General features: G+C 39.5%; 2 protein-coding genes across 3 annotated transcripts; one reads left to right on the forward strand and one right to left on the reverse strand.

Annotated features, from left to right (window-relative positions):
- Positions 1 to 26: 26 nt before the first annotated feature.
- Positions 27 to 5377, reverse strand: rps6 (ribosomal protein S6). The gene is made up of 6 exons (XM_019267468.2): positions 5250 to 5377; positions 4203 to 4334; positions 2451 to 2661; positions 1831 to 1977; positions 404 to 561; positions 27 to 158 (listed from the first exon to the last, which is right to left on the reverse strand). Exons 1-6 carry the CDS (start codon positions 5253 to 5255, stop codon positions 63 to 65), a joined length of 750 nt encoding a protein of 249 aa, XP_019123013.1. The 5' UTR covers positions 5256 to 5377; the 3' UTR covers positions 27 to 62.
- A 2941-nt stretch (positions 5378 to 8318) lies between these two features.
- acer2 (alkaline ceramidase 2) lies at positions 8319 to 19576 on the forward strand. 2 transcript variants are annotated; one of them, XM_027283330.1, is made up of 7 exons: positions 8319 to 8746; positions 9156 to 9270; positions 11278 to 11419; positions 11946 to 12083; positions 16434 to 16571; positions 17097 to 17274; positions 18870 to 19576. In XM_027283330.1, exons 1-7 carry the CDS (start codon positions 8633 to 8635, stop codon positions 18984 to 18986), a joined length of 942 nt encoding a protein of 313 aa, XP_027139131.1. In that variant the 5' UTR covers positions 8319 to 8632; the 3' UTR covers positions 18987 to 19576. The 2 variants fall into 2 exon arrangements, with proteins under 2 accessions (XP_027139131.1, XP_010743207.1); XM_010744905.3 differs by having other exon boundaries at positions 8323 to 8746; positions 17097 to 19576.
- The last annotated feature ends 410 nt before the right edge of the window (positions 19577 to 19986 follow it).

Here is a 19986-nt window from a genome sequence, read left to right on the forward strand (position 1 = left end):
TTTAAAAAAAATAAAATGACACCAAATTTCAGCAAAACATGAGTTTATTTGACTTTTTGATTTCACTTCTGGCTGGACTCTGACTTGGATGTGGATGCTCTCAGAGAAGAAAGGCGGCGTCTCTTGGCGATCTGTTCCTGGCGCTTCTCCTTAGCCTCCTGTTAGTGGGAACAAATGTGTGTCAGTAAAATGTTTCAACACTTTAACACAGGTTACTCATCCCGAACCAAAGTCACAGGATTCCTCAACATTACGTAATTAACAAGTACTTAGAAGTCTCTTTGATGCCAGTGTTTTACTGCTGAAGACATTTCTTCAAAAACTAAATTAACCGTCATGAAAACCATGGTCCTATAATTTTACCTTTAACCTTATTGGTTAAAGATTTAAGAATGAAACGTACCTTCATCCTCTTAGCCAGCAGCTTGGCGTACTCAGAGGCCTCCTCCTTGTTCTTCTGAGTGCGCTGTCTCTTGAGGGAGATGCGGCGGCGCTTGTGCTGCAGCACACGAGGCGTCACCAGTCTCTGGATCCTGGGAGCCTTAGTTCTGGGCTTCTTGCCTACGAGAACAGAGAGGGGATCCAGTTAATACTGACCATGTGAATAAATGCCAGGCGTGGTAAAGACAGTTAGGTGATGGTACAGGATTTGCCCACTGAGCACCTTTACTCTGATAGCTGAAGTGTTTTTAGATACAAATGAGGTGCCACTCTTACAGTGTTTTATCTTTTTCATCCATTAAACAAACTCATTCCTACAAACATGGTTTTCTATAAAAAGGCATTTCAGCAGTAACTAACTGAACACTTGAGGCGTAAAGCTCAAAATAACCGTCAATCTACAGCTTCTAGTCGTGCCAAGTGAAGATTAGTATCAGTTACAGATTACCAGGCCTGGATCTCAGCTCGTACACTAGACTTTGTACAAAGTTAAAGTTTGTTACCCAAATAAAAGCTGTTCAGATTTATGTTACTTGTTTATATGCACTAGTCGGATTTTCTACATGAACCAGTTTTCTTATTTTGAAGTCAGAGACGTAATCATCCCATCTGGCCTCGAGTTCTTTTGTGCATATGCTTAATGCAATTTTTAAATTCAGAAAGCCCGAGAGACACGAGCAGGAAGCGGAGCTGCGAGAGAGAGATTTATGTTCCTGGTTTCCAAAGTTTTGGTCTGGCACAGACACAAACCTGCAGGGTGGAACTTTTGTCTCCCCCTTCTGTCGACACGTCCTTATGACACCTCTGTGCGTCTCAGCACACTTACAGCTTACTCATCACTACAGCTGCACCCGTGTGATGTAAAACATCACTACCGTTGTGCCAGACAGGTACACGGCACAAAGCTTTAGAGATTTATCTGGCAATAAGCAGCTTAATCAGAATTGTGTGAATGTTCAATAATGTAATATACAAATATATAAGTACTGCAACTTTAGATCACTGACTAGAAAACTTGTTCCTCAGTCTCTGCATCTTATAAGTCATGTGATACAGAGTGTATGACTCTACTACACTGTGTTTATATTGTAAAACTTGGCCTTGGCACAATTAAAATAAGTTACAATCTACAACCAATATTAGAATTGTGACAGCACATCACCATTAAAGTACTTAAGACAAAGTTTAAGTACCAAGCAACCAGAAGCACTTTAAATCAGTTTTAACCAGACATTTTTATATCAGAGCTCAGTTTTTAATCTTGAAGAAACACTTAACTGCCAAGTGCAACCATGTGGCTCTCAGCCTCCAATGGAAGGCAAATTAATAGCAAATTAAAACTGATTCAGTGATGCCAAGAGCACCTGGAGGGTAAATAAAACGTCTTACCTTCTTTAGTGAGAGGTCTCCTCACGACGTACTGCCTCACGTCATCCTCCTTAGCCAGATTGAAGAGCTTGCGGATCTTGCTGGCCCTCTTGGGACCAAGACGGCGAGGGACGGTGCTGTCGGTCAGCCCGGGAATTTCCTTCTCACCTGAAAACAAATCGAGCAGAGAACGATGAGTTAAAAACAGTCAGGCTGATCAGTTCACTTCACTAATTACACTCCTTACACTTGTGGAAATCTGGTCCATCAACAGGACAAAAAAAAATAAATAAATGACTTTTTCCACACGGCTGCATTTAGTAACATTATGAAATAAGCAACATCTTTAGTGGTGTCTTGATAGTGTACATGAGACACGGTGAGAGAGCAATGCAGTTCAACCATCCACTGATCCAGGACCTGGTTGCATCTGGTAAAGCAGCTCCACAGTTACTCTGGCAACACGCTGTCCCCCCTTAATGACTACAGACCAATCAGAAAGGGTCTACTGGTGTGCCATAAACATCACTCTCAAGCGATATTAAGATATTCAAGCAGACTCGTGTTGATTAGGATAAACCTGCACTGATGTGCGAATAGTTTGATTTCCATTAAAAAACGGTCCCGACTGAACTCGTTACCTTTCTTGACGATGACCAAGTTCAGGACGCTGAGGTTGGCATCAACGATGCAACCGCGGACAGACTTGCGCTTGCGCTCGCCGGTCCTGCGGGGACGGTAGCAGGAGTGTCCCTTGCTGAGCAGCAGGCGCACGCGGCCGTGGGTCAGCACGCCCTGCTTCATGGGGAAACCCTGCTTGTCATTGCCTCCGCTGATGCGCACTACATAACCCTGCAGGAGGAGAGAAAACAGGTTGTTACTTCACAGCTTTCCTGGTACAGCGTCTCAAAGAAACCTTCAGACTTATATCAGGTAGGGCTGCAAATTTCCAGGACTTTTAAAAAGGACCAAGACTGTAGTTTGATTAAATAACCATGTACAGGAGCCACTGTGGCTATGAAGGTAGAACAGGTGACAGCTCCTGTCCACATGTAAAGGTATCCTTGTAAGACACTGATACCCAACTGGTCCCAGCAGCCAGGCCCGTGCCTCGTAAGGCTAGAAATGCACCAGCGAGCCTTCTCAGAACTCGCCAAACCTAACTCTGGATTGCGGACTTAAGGTACGCAAGTAGTTTCTTTGGAGGGTGCGAGGCAATTTGTGAGAGCGATGCTGTTTCACGCAGACACGGTTACGGTCTGGTCACATCTGGTAGCAGCTCTGCGGCTGCATTTAGTAACATTATGAAATAAGCAACAGCTTTAGTGGCCTTTCGATAGTGTACATGAGACACGGTGAGAGAGCAATGCAGTTCAACCATCCACTGACCCAGGACCTGGTTGCATCTGGTAAAGCAGCTCCACAGTTACTCTGGCAACACGCTGTCCCCCCTTAATGACTACAGACCAGTCAGAAAGGGTCTACTGGTGTGCCACGTGCATCCCGACTACAAACACACGTTCAATAGGGATGTAACGATACACTCAACTCACGACTCCATTAGGTTCACTATTTTTTGTTCATGATAGGATTCTCACGTTTTTTTTTTTTAATGAAAATGAGCTACAGACAAATTTAATTCTTTTTATTTGTAAGAAAAAATTCTTAAGTGCTTTCTTTACAGAAACTCTTAAACAGTTGGTGTTCTTATAAAAAAGCGCAACTTATACGGTCATCTTAAACAACAACATACATTAAATATATCTCCTTTCTTTAGAAACAATCTCAAGTAAACTGGTGATAACTGGTGTGATGTGCAGTTTTCTCTTGAGGTGGCGTAACGTTACTTTGCCTCTCACTGTGGTGGCGGCTGATATTCTGCTGCATGTTGCTCGTGTTGCTGCTGCATGTTGCTCGTGTTGCCGCTATATGATGCAGTCTCTTGCAGTATTTACATGCTGTTTTGGTTTTGTCTGTCCATTTCTCACGGTTGTATTTGTGTATATAGGGAATCCAAAATGCTCGGTGCGTCCTCTATTTCAAAGCCATTTCTTACCGTTGCCGTTAATAAAGTATCTCTTCTTCATGTCTTCCCTTGTTCTGAGCTCCATACTTACGCAGTGACGTAAAGTCACGTGACGTCCCGTGTTGAACAAACGAATCACCAACCAGTGACTTAAAATACCGTAACCTATTTCTAATTAAAGAAAAAGAACATATCCTACTTCTCTCGCATCCGCAAAGATTTGAACTTAATTTTTTCTGTGAACCGATGCGAATCATCACGCGTTTGTACCGATTTTTAAATCGTGTCACGATGCATCGTTACATCCCTAACGTTCAAATCACTTGCACAAGAGATCAAGATTGACGAGTAAACGTCACAACTTTACCTTCCACTCATCTCCCAGGGGGTCAGCGGACACCTCAGTGGCCATACGCTTCTCATAGAAGGTACGCAGCTTACGCTCATCATCGACTTCAATCAGCTTCTGGCAGCCAGTAGCGGGGAATGAGATGTTCAGCTGGAAAAAAGAGGGACGCAAAACATGTTAATACAGGTGCAACAGGTACTGTTCTTTATATAAGCACCTTTCTTAGTCTTCCTACCAGTCGATGCGCTTACATTCACACTTTGCATTGGCTGCCATGAAAGGTGCAAGTTTAAGGAGCTAAGGGGGCGGCTTGGGAACCGGTTCAAGTCCAGCATGGACCAAAATATGCAAGGTGGACCAGCTCACCACCTGGTGCCCTTGAGCAAGGCACCAAACACCCTCCAACTGCTCAGGGGGCCTGACCATCTCTCTCCACATTGCATGTGTGTGTTCTGGGTTGAAAACATGCAAAAATAAAATATAATAAAGTATCTCTTCTCTTCTAACCAGGATTCAGGTGTCTTGCCGGGACCGGGGCTCGAACCGCCGACCGTCTGATTTGGTGGAGTGGACCCCGCTTTGTGAAGCACGGATAAAGTTACAGCTGGACTTAGAAATAAAGCCTCGTTCATTATAATTCAGATAATTAATTCAAAGTTTGAGGAGCAGACTGGCTCGGAGGCCTGTTAGCTTTAACTCATAGCCCCGGCTGTACGTTACCGTGAACACCGCCCGGTTAAACCGCCGAGGTTACAAACAGGTGAGTCGGATAACACGTCAACTTAAAGTTAGTCACTAAAGTTTAAAAACTCTTTAACGGGGAAAGGTCAGCTGAGACTTTCCCCTCGGTGCACATTTCTCCCCGTTGTGCCGCCATGTTTCTCCTGACAGACTCATCCAGCGCCGCTTCGAGTCACAATCAAAGCTCATCCTCCGCGACGGAGCCGCGGCTGCCGCGTCAACCCGGCCCGCTTTAAACTTCACAGTCACGGCATCCATCGTGCAGGAGTATTTGTAAAGAAAAGAGCCGCTCAGATAGATTTACAGTGAGGGGAAACATTGTACCTTCATTTTGCCAAACCGGCCCAACGACGGTCCGCCACGGAAAAGAGACCGGATATCCGCGCGGTGCTCTCACATAGGCCTCAAGTGTTCTCGCGAGAACTGGCGCGCTCCCATCAGACTCAAGCTGCATCTTATTAAATTAATTAACACACAAAAAAACTCATTATGTCATTAATTAAACAAACCCATATCATAATCTGTTCATTTAATATCTTTATTAGTTCAAACTGTGTTTGATTCATGTAAAAAATAAAAAATAAAAATGCAACATTCAGAGTTTGGTGCACAAATAATCTGCAACTCAAACTATGTATCTACTTTATTATGTATCTGTTTTGTTAATTTATTCATGTGCCTGTTTTTGTTTGCATATACATCTTCTCATTGGCATTTGACACCATGTAAAGTGTTGATTTTATGTGTATACATGCATATTTTTATTTATTTTACTTTATTTTATTTAAATCTTTCTTTTGTCTTCTTCATGTTTTTATTGTGTTATTTATTGTGTTCTATCTTGTTGTGCAGCACTTTGAACCTTGTGTTTGCTAAAAATCGTGCTTATAAATAAAGTGGATTGGATTAGATGTAAAACTATAATATAAACAATATCAAATTTGGAAAGCTGAGTGTTTTCCTTAAACTCAAACCAAGAGAGTTACATGAACAAATGAACCATATTAATTAATGGTATATATATATATATATATATATATATATATATATATATATATATATATATATATATAATATATATAATATATATATAAATCCACACAATGAGCATTATTGACTCACTGAGCATGCGTCATGCGTGTGCCAGAGAGTCGTTAAGCAGCTGCGATGTCAAGATAGTTACCATCCCCGCTCAAGTCTACTCCTTGAAGGACACTGATGACATGTCATCGGCTGCTTCGGCATGTTTGAAAGCAGCAGCTGAGCAAAGTTCCTCATTTTAGACTGAGAAAAACAAACCTCTGTATGAACTCAGCGACATGAAGACATTCAGTTTACAACAAATATGGCGTTGCGACAAAGGTCATGTTGATCCAAACTAGAGAGAGAGCTCATATAAGCAACAAACGATGATCAATATAATGAATAAACACGACATTTGTTAAATAAAAGTCAACATAAAGCTAAAAAAAACAACCTAATTAGTGGTTAAATAAGTATAATCAGCTAAATGTAGTTGTGCAGAGTGGACCTTGTTAGTGGTACATTAAGCAATATCTGTTTATTATTGATCTATTGTTAATTTATTTTAACATAACTGCTCTATATACCGTTGGGGAATTTAATTCACTGTTGAACAGGGGGTTCTTAAAGTGTGTGGGGCAGGTCCCCCTAGTGGGGTATAAAGCCACTGCATGTGGAGTAGATAACCAGGAAGAAAGTACGAACATGATTTATGTAGGGAAAATCAACAAATAAGAGTTTGTTGTGGTGATCTTTATTGCACTTAAATTCAACCTGATGATTGCCAATAAAAATGTGTGGTGTGAACTTTTCCTGGCATGCCAGAAAAGAACTACTGCAGTAAAACAAAAACAGCGTCCTATAATCTGTAGTAACTAATGCCTGCTAAATAAATGTAGTAAAGAGTGCAAAGAAATCTCATTTTAAGTGTAAAATAACATAAAAAAAAAAAAAGTTTATTTATCTTGAGGGGGAATTGTTATGCAGCAGTTTCAATAGTGCAAATGTAAAATATCAATACAGGTGTTATTGTAAATGTATCGAAATAACTCTAACTCTAAATAACTCTCTAATACATCACTACTACACTACTGTGGATGTATGCCACAAAATCCAAAATATGGCAGTACCAAAAATATGAACAAGCGTGGCATTTTAAACTGCTCGTATCTCAAGATGTTTTCGGTGAGGTCCATATAGATGCTGATTGCAACCCCCTTGTTTTACACTCATAATAAAAAAGAAACTATATGGTGAGCACAAAATGCACCAAAAACACAAAAAGGCCAGTGTTTAGTTTGTCTGTTCTGCACTTCTGTCAAAACATGGTGGTTCCCCAATGGTGGACTCTTTGGAAAAGTACCCACAATGTCTGTTGATATAAAAGTCCCATTCTGTGGTAACAAAAACACAATAATTCTTATTTTTAGGTGATTATACACAAGCACAAGTAAGAAGGCTCCTGGTTCGAAGCTTGGCTGTGGCCTTCCTCTATGAGTTTGGATGTTGTCCCTGTGTCTGTGTGAGTTCTCTTGCTTCCCCCACACAATCCAAAGACTTGCACTTTTAAGGTTAACTGAAGAAGAACAAGATCTTCTTCTGCGGGTTCGGTTCCTTGCTCAAGGGCACCTCTGCAGTGCCCAGGAGGTGAACTGGCACCTCTCCAGCTACCAGTCCACCACCATACTTTGTTCTTTGTCGTAACTGGTGACTCTAAATTGGCCGTAGGCGTCTATGTGCCCTGCGCTATGGGGTGCCGTTTGTAATGTGGCTCATGCTGAAAATAACAGCAACATTTTACATTTATCATTTAGATTTAGATTTAACATTTATCATTTAGATTTAGATTTAACATTTAGATTTAGATTTAACATTTAGATTTAGATTTAACATTTATCATTTGGATTTAGATTTAACATTTAGATTAAACATTTAGATTTAGATTTAACATTTAGATTAAACATTTAGATTTAGATTTAACATTTAGATTTAACATTTTGATTAAACATTTAGATTTAGATTTAACATTTTGATTTAGATTTAACATTTACTTCTAACATTTGAATTTAGATTTAACATTTAGGTGTAACATTTAACATTTGGATTTAAATATTTAAAATATCTCTCTAAGTTGACAAATATTGGAGTAAATGTGCAAAAAAAGTGACTCACAAAGTGATTCACACCAGTTAGATTCATATTTGTAATGTGACATAGTTCAATCGCCTTTATATGTGTTTATTTATTATCTTTTTTAATCATTGTTTTAGGTTAATCGTCCTTCTCTTAAGCTGGTTGTTCATGTTTCATAACAGAAAGCAAAATAACCGAAGTCGGAAGCAGACAGCAGTGAATCCTCTCGCTGCTCTCGCTGCTCTCTGCGGCTTCAGGAGCGAGCAGCTGTCAGTGCACACAGCACACAGAGCTGAGCGTCACGACGAGCAGAGGGGGCTTTGTGGAGGGACAGGCGCTTTAAAATGCAGCTCAGCGACGACGATTTATGCCCTCTAACACACTGTTGCATGTGCAATACGTGTCGGGTCTCTGCAGTACAAATCTAGAGTCAGGTCTACGTGCAGAGGAGATAGGGACTTTTTCCTGTCTGTGTGTGTGTGTGCGTGGTTTTTAAATCTTCGCAGTGTTGTCTGCCTCTGTACTGTCCATCCGACGGAACCAGTCCAGACATGAGTACCGTTAATCTGATTTTCTGGGACCAGTTGCAGGCTGGGAGCTCCGACGTGGACTGGTGTGAAGGGAATTACCTAATTTACCCGAGCATCGCTGAATTTTATAACACGGTTGGTTTGAAGGAGCCCTTGTGCTCTTTAATCTTTTTTGTTTGTTTTGTTTTTTTGCATAATAGTTTCGTTGACAGTCAGCTGCTTCTTCTTTTGTATTGCACTGCTTTTCTTGCAGCTTTCAGTATTACTCCGGGGGGGTTTAACTACAACTAGCTGTGACTTGTATTGACTTCCAAACAGTTTGGCTGCTCCTCAGCTTCAGCATCATGATGTTTACATGTTTAGCTTCAGGTTACAAATTTTCCTTTTCTTCATTTGCACTTGGCTGACTTGTTTGTTAAAGGCCAGCAGCAGCAGCACACTGATCAACTCCTGACAAGCACGTTGTCACAACATGATCAGTTCAACTGTATTTATTTATTTATTTATTTATTTGCTCATAGATTTTCTTTGTTTATCATTTCAGATCAGCAACATTTTGTTTTTTGTTTTGCCGCCCATATTAATGTGCTTGTTCCGCCAATATGCAACACATTTCAACAGTGGGATTTACCTCATATGGATTCTACTTGTTGTGGTTGGTAAGTTTGCTGACTGTCTGTGTGTGTGTGTGTGATGACCTCTTAACCTTTCATGTTTCTGTTCAGCTTAACTTCACTCAGATAACAAATCATATAACTAATATTTATTTATATGAAATCTATTTGTGTTAGACTAGTGTTGCATATGGCATTCATATTTATATTTCCTGTGTGTGTGTGTGGTGCTTTGTAGACAAAAAATACACTACTTCTGCAAAAACTAGTTGATAAAATGAATCATTATTAGACTTATTGATGAATTATTAATAATTTTAAAGCAAAAGGTCACTTGTTTCAACTTCTCAAATGTAAATATTTACGGATTTCTTTGTCTTATTGATTATTAACTGAATATTTGGGAGTTTTGGACTGTTTGTCAGACAAAACAAGTGATTAAAAACGTGCCAACTTGGGCGTTTTGTCATAATTTTCTCACATTATAAACCAAAAGAATGATCAGTTTATTCAGATTAACAAAACAAATAATAGTTAATTGCATCTCTAAAATACACAGTCATGCACAAGTACATAAGTTGTATGTCAGCACTCACACATGTCCACCCACATTCTTAAACTACAACAACACTGTAAAGTTCCTCAGCTGTGGCGTCTTGTCACTGTCCTCAATTATAGCTTTAGGTTACTCTGAATCATTTTTTATGACTGGGCTTATTCATCGCTGGGATGAATAAGCCTATTGCTCGAGGTTTCATTTGATTTAACGCAGTATTTCGGCCTTAAATGGTGCCTCTGTATGTAAATCGTAAAGAGAAATCCTTTTTTTTTTTTTATGACTGCTGTTATGAAAACACTCCGGTTGGCTGCAGTGTCAGCAGAGATGACCTGACAGACCTCCCTCTGTTCCCTCTGTTCCTGACAGGTGACCTTAGTGGATGATAGAAAACAACTGTAGCTGTTGAATAGGATTTGCATAACTGACTCAGCCGCAAGAACTTGAACAATGGGTCAGATGTAAAATAGGTCATTCATTCTCATTCCGCACTGTGTGTGACTTTGTATTAATCTTCTCCGTCCATGCGCTCTCTACAACATCTGCCTTCCAACACAGTGATCGAATAAAAGCTGTTTTCATATACTATACCACACATCCTCATGTATAGTGCAGCATGGGTTTACATCTCTCTTCCACTGTGTCTTTGCAGTTGGTATGACCTTTGACCCAAGCAGAAAAACAACTCTATAGGTTCTTTGGCATTGGCCTCAGCTTTGTGTGGAGTGAGTCTTTCATGTAGTTTGGCGTGACTGCTTTTTGATTGCCTGCTACCAATACCAATGCATATATTTGTTATTTTATGCCCAGATTAATCGTTTGTTCTACAAAATATTGCAAGAAATTGAATGCGATGTCTCCGATGTTTGGTTTTGTCGAAGTAATGGTGCAACAAACCCCCAAAAAATTCAATTTACCATCATAGAAGACTGAGAAAAGCAACGAACATTTCCAGTTTAGAAGCTGGAATCTGTAATTTATGAATATTATGACATTTATGGACTCCATGAGAATTTTTGTTTTGACTGCCGGCGATCTGTGAGCACACTAACACACAACACTAAGGTCATCATGATTAGTAACTTCAACAGTCCCTTTTGGATAAGAAGTTTGCTGAAGTGTAGGAATCCCATGCAACGCCTGTTACCAAAACAGATGCTGATAAGAGGGGGACTGTTGGACCGTGATAACAAACAGGCTCTAACTGATCCATCTGTCCCCTCCCCAGCACTTTAAAACCCACAGTAACCGTAACACTAGTTTCTAACTAACTCTGTGATTCATCCCTTATTCTTGGCTTAAAACAGCAAGGCTCACAAAGGGAGTTACATTATAGAAGACAGATGGTCAGTCCTGTCCTTCACATCCCTGAAGTCAGACACCCAAACTGTCTAGACTTTTAATTGTGTTTCCTTTCTTTCCTCATTAATCCGTCACTGAACAACATCAGATGACATCTCGCCCTTTCTAATGGACATTTTTCTCTTTTCTTTCAGGCATCGGATCGACATATTTTCACGCCACCCTCAGCTTCCTCGGCCAGATGCTGGATGAGTTGGCCATCCTATGGGTGCTCATGTGTGCCATTGCCATGTGGTTTCCTAAGAGATACTTACCCAGGATGTTCAGGAGGGATCGGTATGTTGACCAGTGTAACGCTGCATCAGAATAACTCCCTTCAGACGCTTAAAACTGGTGTGTGTGGTTGTATAGACACATCGGTTCAACCATGAGCTATGTGTTTGGATGTTTTCATCCCAGCTTACCACTATAGCTGCTAATTTAAATGCCTTCAAGTGAATTCTGAGAAGGGAACTTATCTCTGCGTTTAGGCTTTTGGGGCATGTGTCGAGCAGCTTCATCTGTGGAGTTCAAAGTTGGCCACTCTGTTGTCATGTGATGTTCCCACTGCTGTGACTCCCTGTTTAATAATAGGCCTGTCTGAGATAGCTGACACCAGTAAAAGCTGCACATCACATGTCTTTACTTCTTCTTCTTTCCATTGTCACACAGAGTTGTCGCGGTCACTCTTTCGCTTCAGACCGCCACTAAAACCATTCCTCTTGTTTATTATTTGATTGTTAGTGCCAACATTCCTACTGAATTTTGCCATCCTGTCCACATAGAGTTGCAAAAGTCTGACTTATTTTGCTTTTCAATCTAGGTCAAGGTTCAAAGTGGTCATCGGCATCTTGTCAGGGATCACCACTGGGCTGGCCTTTGTCAAACCTGTCGTCAACTCATTGTCACTGATGACCCTGGGTATCCCCTGCACGGTGCTGCTCATTACTGAGCTCAAAAGGTTAGTGAAAAGGGTTTGTTAACAACAGCGGAGGTGAGCGTGTGCAGGTGAATGTGCAGCCCTGATCTGCAACCATCATGCTATGTATCGGTGCATCCTCACGTGGACTTCAACTGAGAATGTTCTCTTCTATTAGAGTCAGTACAGAGCATGTAAAATCAAAGATGGCACAGGATTTCTTTCTCATTCACAGTCTGTGTTTTTAATTGTTTGTAATGACTTTAATGAAAAAGCCCATTCTCACTAATTTGTCTTTTAATGTAACCTCATATTCTGTTTTTTTGTTTTCTACTGTAATTCATAGCACAAAGGTTGTGTCTGCATGTGCAAACAGTTCATTCAAGATGAGTGAAGTTGTTGCAACACAATTGGGAAATCTGTTGAACTTTGCGCATAAAATCCCTCCCACTGCTGCAATGTGTAAGTTAACACAGCAAACAGTGGGAACAGCATCAGGATGTAGCATGTGTACGTAAACATTTCACCTTTGCTCTTTTGTACTTGCATTGTCTAATGACGTGGAGTGTTCCTGACTCATTTTAGGACATTATGAAGTCTAGAAATGTTCCTAAACGCACACAACAAGTCACTAATGCCCATTTTTGTGTGTGTGTGTTAGTGTCTCTAAAGCTTTCTTCCGTCACGGTAACGTGGAGCTGCTCTGTTGTTTCCGTTTCCCACAGCCCTTACTCACCACGTCAGTCTTTTAACCTTCAGTCATCCATTGTTCAACCTGTTAGCAATTCTTGACATTACTGCAAATTCCAGTCATCAATAGAGGCTGCTTGTTTTTGTTCTGCTAAATGGGAGAGAATTCCTGGCTGATAGACTTTTGCCCTCAGAAACGACAGACTGTTTTCTTCTTACTGTTTGCTTTTTTTTTTTTACAGTACGCCTGCTGGCTCCCATTCAAGTCACTTCCAGTGAACAAAAACAACATGTCTCGTGTATAGGACATCCATTAGTGATATTACACAACAGAAAGTGTTGAAGCAATAATACCAGTCGTAGTTGTGCTATGATAGCTGAGTTATTAGTTATTTATAGTTATTCACTGGTATGATAATAAAAATACAAAAGTGATTTATGTCTGAAAAACGAGTTGGTGCATGTGGGGACAAAGTTCATTTTCACATTGCAGAAATAATGAGTCCATAGACTGTATTATAGCAGCTATTTATTATTTAAATCTTAAACTGAAACAACAGATGTACTCCTTGACTCAAGTCCCACTTAGGATTTAACTCTTCGCTGTCTCAGAAGGCTTTTAAGTAAACACGACAAAGAAATGGCCTCAAAGTACAGACAAATGGTACTTCATATGGAATATATTAAGAGAAAAAACCCATATTTATACACATACCTTCATATACACATCAGAAATCACAGGAAAAAAAAATGCTACCTATTAAAATGCCATCACTTTAATCTGCCCAGGCCTTTTCCTTTCATAGTTTCCTCTCCTTTCAACACGGTAACAAAAAGAAAGTCAGATTGGGCAAGAGTCAAGAGGTCAAATGTTATTTTTTAATGTATTTGGAGATTTATAAAGTCTAAATAAGGTTGTTTTGTAGTCCATTCCAGATATTTCGACTGCAATGTTCCTGGTTTCATACAGAGTCCTCTTCACTATTTTCTGTACTTTGGCCTATCCAGTGAAGCCAAAACGCCCCCAGAAAAGGCAAAATAATCATAGAAGAAAAGCACAATAATTATCCAAAACTGTTCAGTTTACAGACCAACTCCCTGCTTTCACTCAGCCATACAGCTGTGCACAAACAGATTTTTCCCTTGCACTGAGGGATTATTATCAGCAGCATTGTGGATATGCTCGCTTTACCTTCAAATAAAGTGATCTAGAAAATCTTGTCTTGTTTACAACCAGTCTGATTGTCTGACGGCTTACTTCCTCCCCCGCCTCATCAGACTTCATCTGACGCCACCGGATTTCCACCTGGGAACTATGTTTTATATCATCAAAAAAGTAGCCCAAGATCATTCATCAACAACGCTGCATGATCTCTGTTTTTATTAATACAATTTGATATGGTTTAATAGAGTATAGTGATATATTATGTAAGCTGTGCCTTCATACTATTAAAGACTCATCTCCAGTGTAAGTCAGGCCCTGTTTCACTGACCCAGTGGAGCCTCTTCCTTTCTTTTCCCTTGAGTGAGCGAAGCCTCTCAGCAGTGCTTCGCCCCAGTCCTTTCCTTCACTTATCTTGGCCGACAGTAAACTCTCCATCACACTGCGTCTCTCAGGAGAAGTCCTGGTTTCGTGACGTTTCTTATCTTACATGCTTCTGTTTGAGCTGATAGACACAGTATACCAGACATCCGCCTGTTTGGGGTGGCTTTGTCAGTGTATGTTTGTTAGCAGGAAGGGGCGTCGGTCAACTTATGGCGACTGTAGTGTATGCGTGTGAAGGCAGTTACTGAGCCTACCGCTGACTTAGTTACTGTACCTTATGCACAGGCAGGATTTGCTCCCATGTGAATATAATGGATGGAAACACTTACAGTATAATACAGTATTGATGGCAATTTAATGGAATATTTCCCCTCGGGAAGACAGATCACTGGCCATTTATTTCTGTACTTCCTCTTGCAGATGAGTAGCCGTGACACAATTTTTTTTCTTACTTCCTCTCTGGACCAATTATGTAACATCATCACAGTGGTATGATAATTTATTTACCTCACTTAAAACCTTCGAAAGAAGACATTAAACAGTCGTAATTTTTACATTTGGAAAGTCAAATCTACAATTATTCAAACACTCACTTCATCCATTCAATATCAAATATACTGTAGTCTGGTAAGACCAGTGGATAATGGTGGTTAATGTTGGTTACATATCTTTCTAATTTGCAAAACGTCCTGATATACTGAGTTCATGACACGTGTCTACTTGGACTTCAGTTGCACTACATTTTAGCATTAAAGCTACGTTAATCATTATTTTCTGTATCTTCAAAACAGAGTCTGGTACAAAAAAATGATACTGGGCTCTATAGCTGATTTTCCCATTCAACTGTACTGGGGTTATATTTTTATACAAGTCACATGTTCAAATTATATTAAGGTGATGCAGAATTAAAATAGTGGCCACGGTATCTGACAAGTGGGTGCTGTTGCAGGTTGATGAGTGGCGAGCCAGCAGAGACAGGAGGCCAGAGCCGACACACTGAGCTTCATGACAGCTCTTTATCATAAACCACTGGGTGACATCATGGACACTATGCCTGTGTTTTATACAGTCTATGGTAGCGACGAACTCAGACAGAATTATCATCTGACTTTACAGTTCCTCTCAGGTCTATAAAAACATTTTAGCCTCTTTTAGCTTGTTGTTTTGGTAGAAACTCATCTGCCTTGTTTCCATCTGCAGCAGCCAGCTGGAAGTAGTTAAACGATTATATGCAAATGTTTTATTTTCAAGTGACCAAAGAAATTAAACGCAGGTTTAAACCATCGTCGCGTACTTGCCACAGGGCTGCAACAATGGCTGTTGTTGCACCAGAGTTGCACAAGCTAAGTCTAAAAATCTGTTTCCATTATCGGAGTCATCTTGGCTTCTCCTTCACTTTAAACTAACACTTGAAACTTCCCATGGTCTCTGCAGCTGAATGTTGCTTGTTGTTTATCTGCATTGTGCTGTTGTTATTGTGTTGTCATGCTTGCTGGAAACGGTTAGTTTCATCTCAGCATTCCTGTCCCCTTGAAACAATGGTAATCTAAATTAAACCCTTGTGAAATGACGACGTCATCAATTGCTCCGTCTTAAGGGAAGGTGACAAACAGTCACAGTGACACAGTGCTTGGTCATCACAGTTTAGTCAGGCTCTTGTCTTTGTTTAGTTTGTTTCAGCCAGCAGCAGGGCTGTTACTGGTGTGTCTAAGAAGGACAGGACTAAGAATAGTTTATCAGTGGCATTCTGGATTAGCACATGCCTCTGTAGGTCAGTGGTATGTCCACTAGGAGATATTAATGTGAAGAAGTAGACCAGAGTACTTGGTAGGTCCCAAAACAAAGAGTAGATAATCCCTTCATCTCAAGAGAAATGTTTAACCTACAATTTAATGAACTGGTACGAACATCTAAGTCATAAATATAAAAGCACCTTAAATACATCATAAACAATAAGGTTTGCATACACAAGACTCTTAAGCACATTTAATGAAATCAAATGTAAAAATACAGAAACAATGTGCTGTATGTTCTTGAATTATGGTAACATAATGAAGAGCAACATTTACAGGTCACTTATATCGGTGAGTCACAGTGTATTTGTGCGTGCCTTCACAGTTGTACACATTTCTCAGCGCTCTGTTCGATCATTGCAGGTGCGAAAACCCACGTGTGTTCAAGTTGGGACTGGTCTCAGGGATCTGGTGGGCACTGGCTCTGCTTTGCTGGATCAGTGACAGGATATTCTGTGAAATGTGGTCATCTGTTAACTTTCCCTACCTACACTGTGCTTGGTAAGCTCAAAGTCCTTTCTGTCTATAATCTTTGAATCTTTTCATCTTAATAAGAAATGGGTGAAGAAATCTGCCCGTTGAGTGAGATAATGTCATTTTAGAATAGAAATCGACTTTGCTTCAAGACATTTTCCATGAAACATTAAAGAATGATGAAGATTGCTGGACTGGAATCAAGAAAAATGAAACCATGAAGTACAAAAGATGAAAATTTGCAGAATAGTCAGAATCAGGTTTATTGCCGAGGAGGTTTTTATTCTAAGGAGTTTGTCTGGAATCTGGTATTTTGGTGCATAACAATAAAGATACTAAGAGAAAAGGAGAATTAAAAGCAAATAATACAAAAATTAAGAATCATAAATGAAGTAGCAAATTTTACAAATATAAAGTATAAGAAATATGTGCAATGAGCAGATGTAATAATCCATAGATTTGAAAGACTCAAATCCTGACAAATAAAGCACCAAAGACATTGTTAATCTTTCACTGCTGATGGCTGCTGACCACGTCCTCTTACTCTTACAGGCACATCCTCATCTGTCTGGCTTCCTACTTGGGCTGCGTTTGCTTCGCCTACTTTGACGTCGCGACTGAGGCCCCGGAGCGAGGACCCGTTATCATGTTCTGGCCCAACGAGAAATGGGCTTTCATTGGCGTGCCCTACGTTTCCTTCCTCTTCGTCCACAAGAAGTCCGCTATCAAGGTGACTTAATCGCGACTTGGGTCTGCAGCTCTGCTGGTCGCGCTTCAACACTTCTCACAATACACACCACTAAGTCGGGTTGTGTCCACTGGGTGATGTAGGTGATGCACTTTTTGGCCAAACAGTCTTTTCCTTTTTTCTGTCCCCGATCTGGTTTTGACTACACAGCAGTGTTTATGCAACAAAATGTGTCACAAACCAGTCGAGCATGACACAGGGTGACTTTTTAAATGAAACAGTATCAAAGCCAAGAACCCTTTACAGTGTTCCAAACGTCCTCTCGGGCTTTGTAAGTATTAGTATTATGCATTTCAGGCTTCTTTAAAGAGAAGGTTTTGTACATTTTATAATGACTAAGAAAACCTCATTATAAAGCATCATATTGCCTTTATAAACACGACAAATAATAGCATCTCATAGGTGCAGTCTGGCCATCATGAAACCATGTTTAGAAACAATAAAGCACTGGATTCATTAACTGTGATTAATGCATTAAGTATTAAAGCTTCATGTTGTTTTGCTTAGCCAATCTTACTATGCTCAATGGATCACCAAGCTGGTTCATAAGATGTTACAGAAGTGTTCTAAGAAGGTATTTCACACAAAGCCTTATGTGTATTTGAATACATAACGGATTCAGGCCTCTGTTGACTGACTTTTTAATTTAAAACATTAGAAATAGATTCTTTCTTTCGCGCGTGTGCTATGTTTTACTTCCAGCATGCCACTGTGATTGTACAAGATATTATATGAGAAATGTGTTTAATATATTCCTGTATATATTTTTGTTAACTAACAATGTATTATGCAGTTGTTTTTTTTTTTATATCATTCATATATAACTGAATGAATAGGTACCATTTGATATTGGCAGAAACCCAAAGGGAAAAGAAAAACAAAAAAACAGAATGTGAAATCAAAATGTATTGAGATATGAATGACTATTCAAGGAAATGATTACTTATTTTGCACAAGACGAAGAATGGTTCTCAAAGCCTTCGGCTAAATACTCACCGCGCAGCATTTCAGAACATGATAATTCTAATTATTTACTCAAATATTTGCTTGCTAATGCCGTTAATGCTTCCGTTTTCTGATTTGCACCCAGCGTGCAAAGACTCTTAAACTTGTCTCCAGGGTTCTTTATTCCAGGCACCACTATTTTAGACTTTGTGCTGAATATCCATTGAAGCTCTAAAAGCCTTAATCAAACACGAACATGGACTAAAAAGGCAAAAGAATGTGAGTTCTGTCCTTGTGATGCAACTGAAGTGTTCTCTAAAAGGGGAAAATGCAGTGTAACGACTGCATTCAGTAACAAATGGGAATTTAGTTTATATCGGGTAGTTGTAGGTTTTAATACGTAGTCTATACATTTCATTTGTTCATGTCTAGTTGGCAGAAATGAGTAGAAATTCTGTATGTGGAATAAAAAAAGGGAAGTATGTTTCAAAGCTACACACTAACCCTAAAAGACAAGGAGCACCAAAGCTTTTTTTTTTTTTTTTTCATTACAAACCATTGTTTTAAAGCTTGTTCTGGAAAACTGCCTCAAGCTGTTTAACTAATATTATTTTACTCCCGTCCTCCCGCAGAGGCTTCTGGAAAAAATAACTTATGCCTACATGAAGGATCAAATAAAGGATCGTGATTTACAAAGAACAAAACTATTTTTTTTTGAGATTCTGAAGTGGTATTTTCTAACAACATGAAGTATTTTGTGAAATCCAAAACTTATATTTTTGTAAAAAAAAGAAAAGAAGTGTAGCCAAAATTGAAGGGTGAGTGATTTTTTTGATATTGCATGATTACTACCTTTGTATCGCCAAACGTTTCATAAAAACTGTTTTTTATGTTATCTTCAGGAGAAATGGACAGTATTGACAATGTGATCAAAAAAGCTGTTGTTTTGCTCAAGGACACTTATTACATCTTACTGAATCATACCTCTGATCCACGATGGTGGGTTGTTTGTATGAAGTCAGTGAGTCAGCCTCAGATAAAGGAGCTTGTGTAACAGGACAGCTTGTCTAATGCTGCCCTCTGCATCGTGATGTTTGTGTTGGCATGAGGTATGATTATGATCTCATAACAGTGAAGTCTTTTTTATGACCTTTATATAAATCTTAGTTTTTGGGTTTTTTTTTCTCTGCTTGCAATGACAATACGGACAAACTGCACAGAGGTATTTATTTTCATAATTTATCTTGTTTTGTAAACAAATATTTGTAATAGATTAGAACATTGGTATGTTATTTTATTTTATTTTATTTTATGCAATAAACAAAGCCAATACTCAAAATGATTACTGGTGTTTATTTTACAAATCTCACACACTGTTGGAATAATGCATGCATCCAAAATATTCAGCGCCAGTGGTGAAAAGTAACTAAGTAAGTACAAATACTTTATACTTATGTATAAGTCTAAGGTATTTGCACTGTGTTTACCGAATTACATCGAATTTATGCTTCTTATATTCCTATAGTACACTACATTTCTGAGAGAAATATTACTTATAGTACTTTTTACTTCACTACACAGCCCTGTGATGAAGTGGCGACTTGTCCAGGGTGTACCCCGCCTCTCGCCCAAAGCCAGCTGGGATTGGCTCCAGCCCCCATGACCCTGATAAGGATAAGTGGTCAGAGAACATTCATTGATCGATGGACTTTCATTGATTTACATGCTATAGTTAATTTGATTTTAGAT

The sequence above is a fragment of the Larimichthys crocea genome, chromosome X (assembly GCF_000972845.2).
Source record: "Larimichthys crocea isolate SSNF chromosome X, L_crocea_2.0, whole genome shotgun sequence".
NCBI lineage: Eukaryota > Metazoa > Chordata > Actinopteri > Sciaenidae > Larimichthys > Larimichthys crocea.

What these genes read in the sequence shown, in the direction of transcription:
- rps6 (XM_019267468.2), bottom strand. An exon ending in CCCTGGGAGATGAGTGGAAG is followed by an intron (nt 2,662 to 4,202) that starts GTAAAGTTGTGA and finishes CTCCTCCTGCAG; the next exon opens with GGTTATGTAGTGCGCATCAG. An exon ending in CTTGGTCATCGTCAAGAAAG is followed by an intron (nt 1,978 to 2,450) that starts GTAACGAGTTCA and finishes ATTTGTTTTCAG; the next exon opens with GTGAGAAGGAAATTCCCGGG.
- acer2 (XM_027283330.1), top strand. Translation starts at nt 8,633, where the DNA reads ATGAGTACCGTTAATCTGATTTTCTGGGACCAGTTGCAGGCTGGGAGC. An exon ending in TCGCTGAATTTTATAACACG is followed by an intron (nt 8,747 to 9,155) that starts GTTGGTTTGAAG and finishes TTATCATTTCAG; the next exon opens with ATCAGCAACATTTTGTTTTT. An exon ending in CCCTACCTACACTGTGCTTG is followed by an intron (nt 16,572 to 17,096) that starts GTAAGCTCAAAG and finishes TTACTCTTACAG; the next exon opens with GCACATCCTCATCTGTCTGG.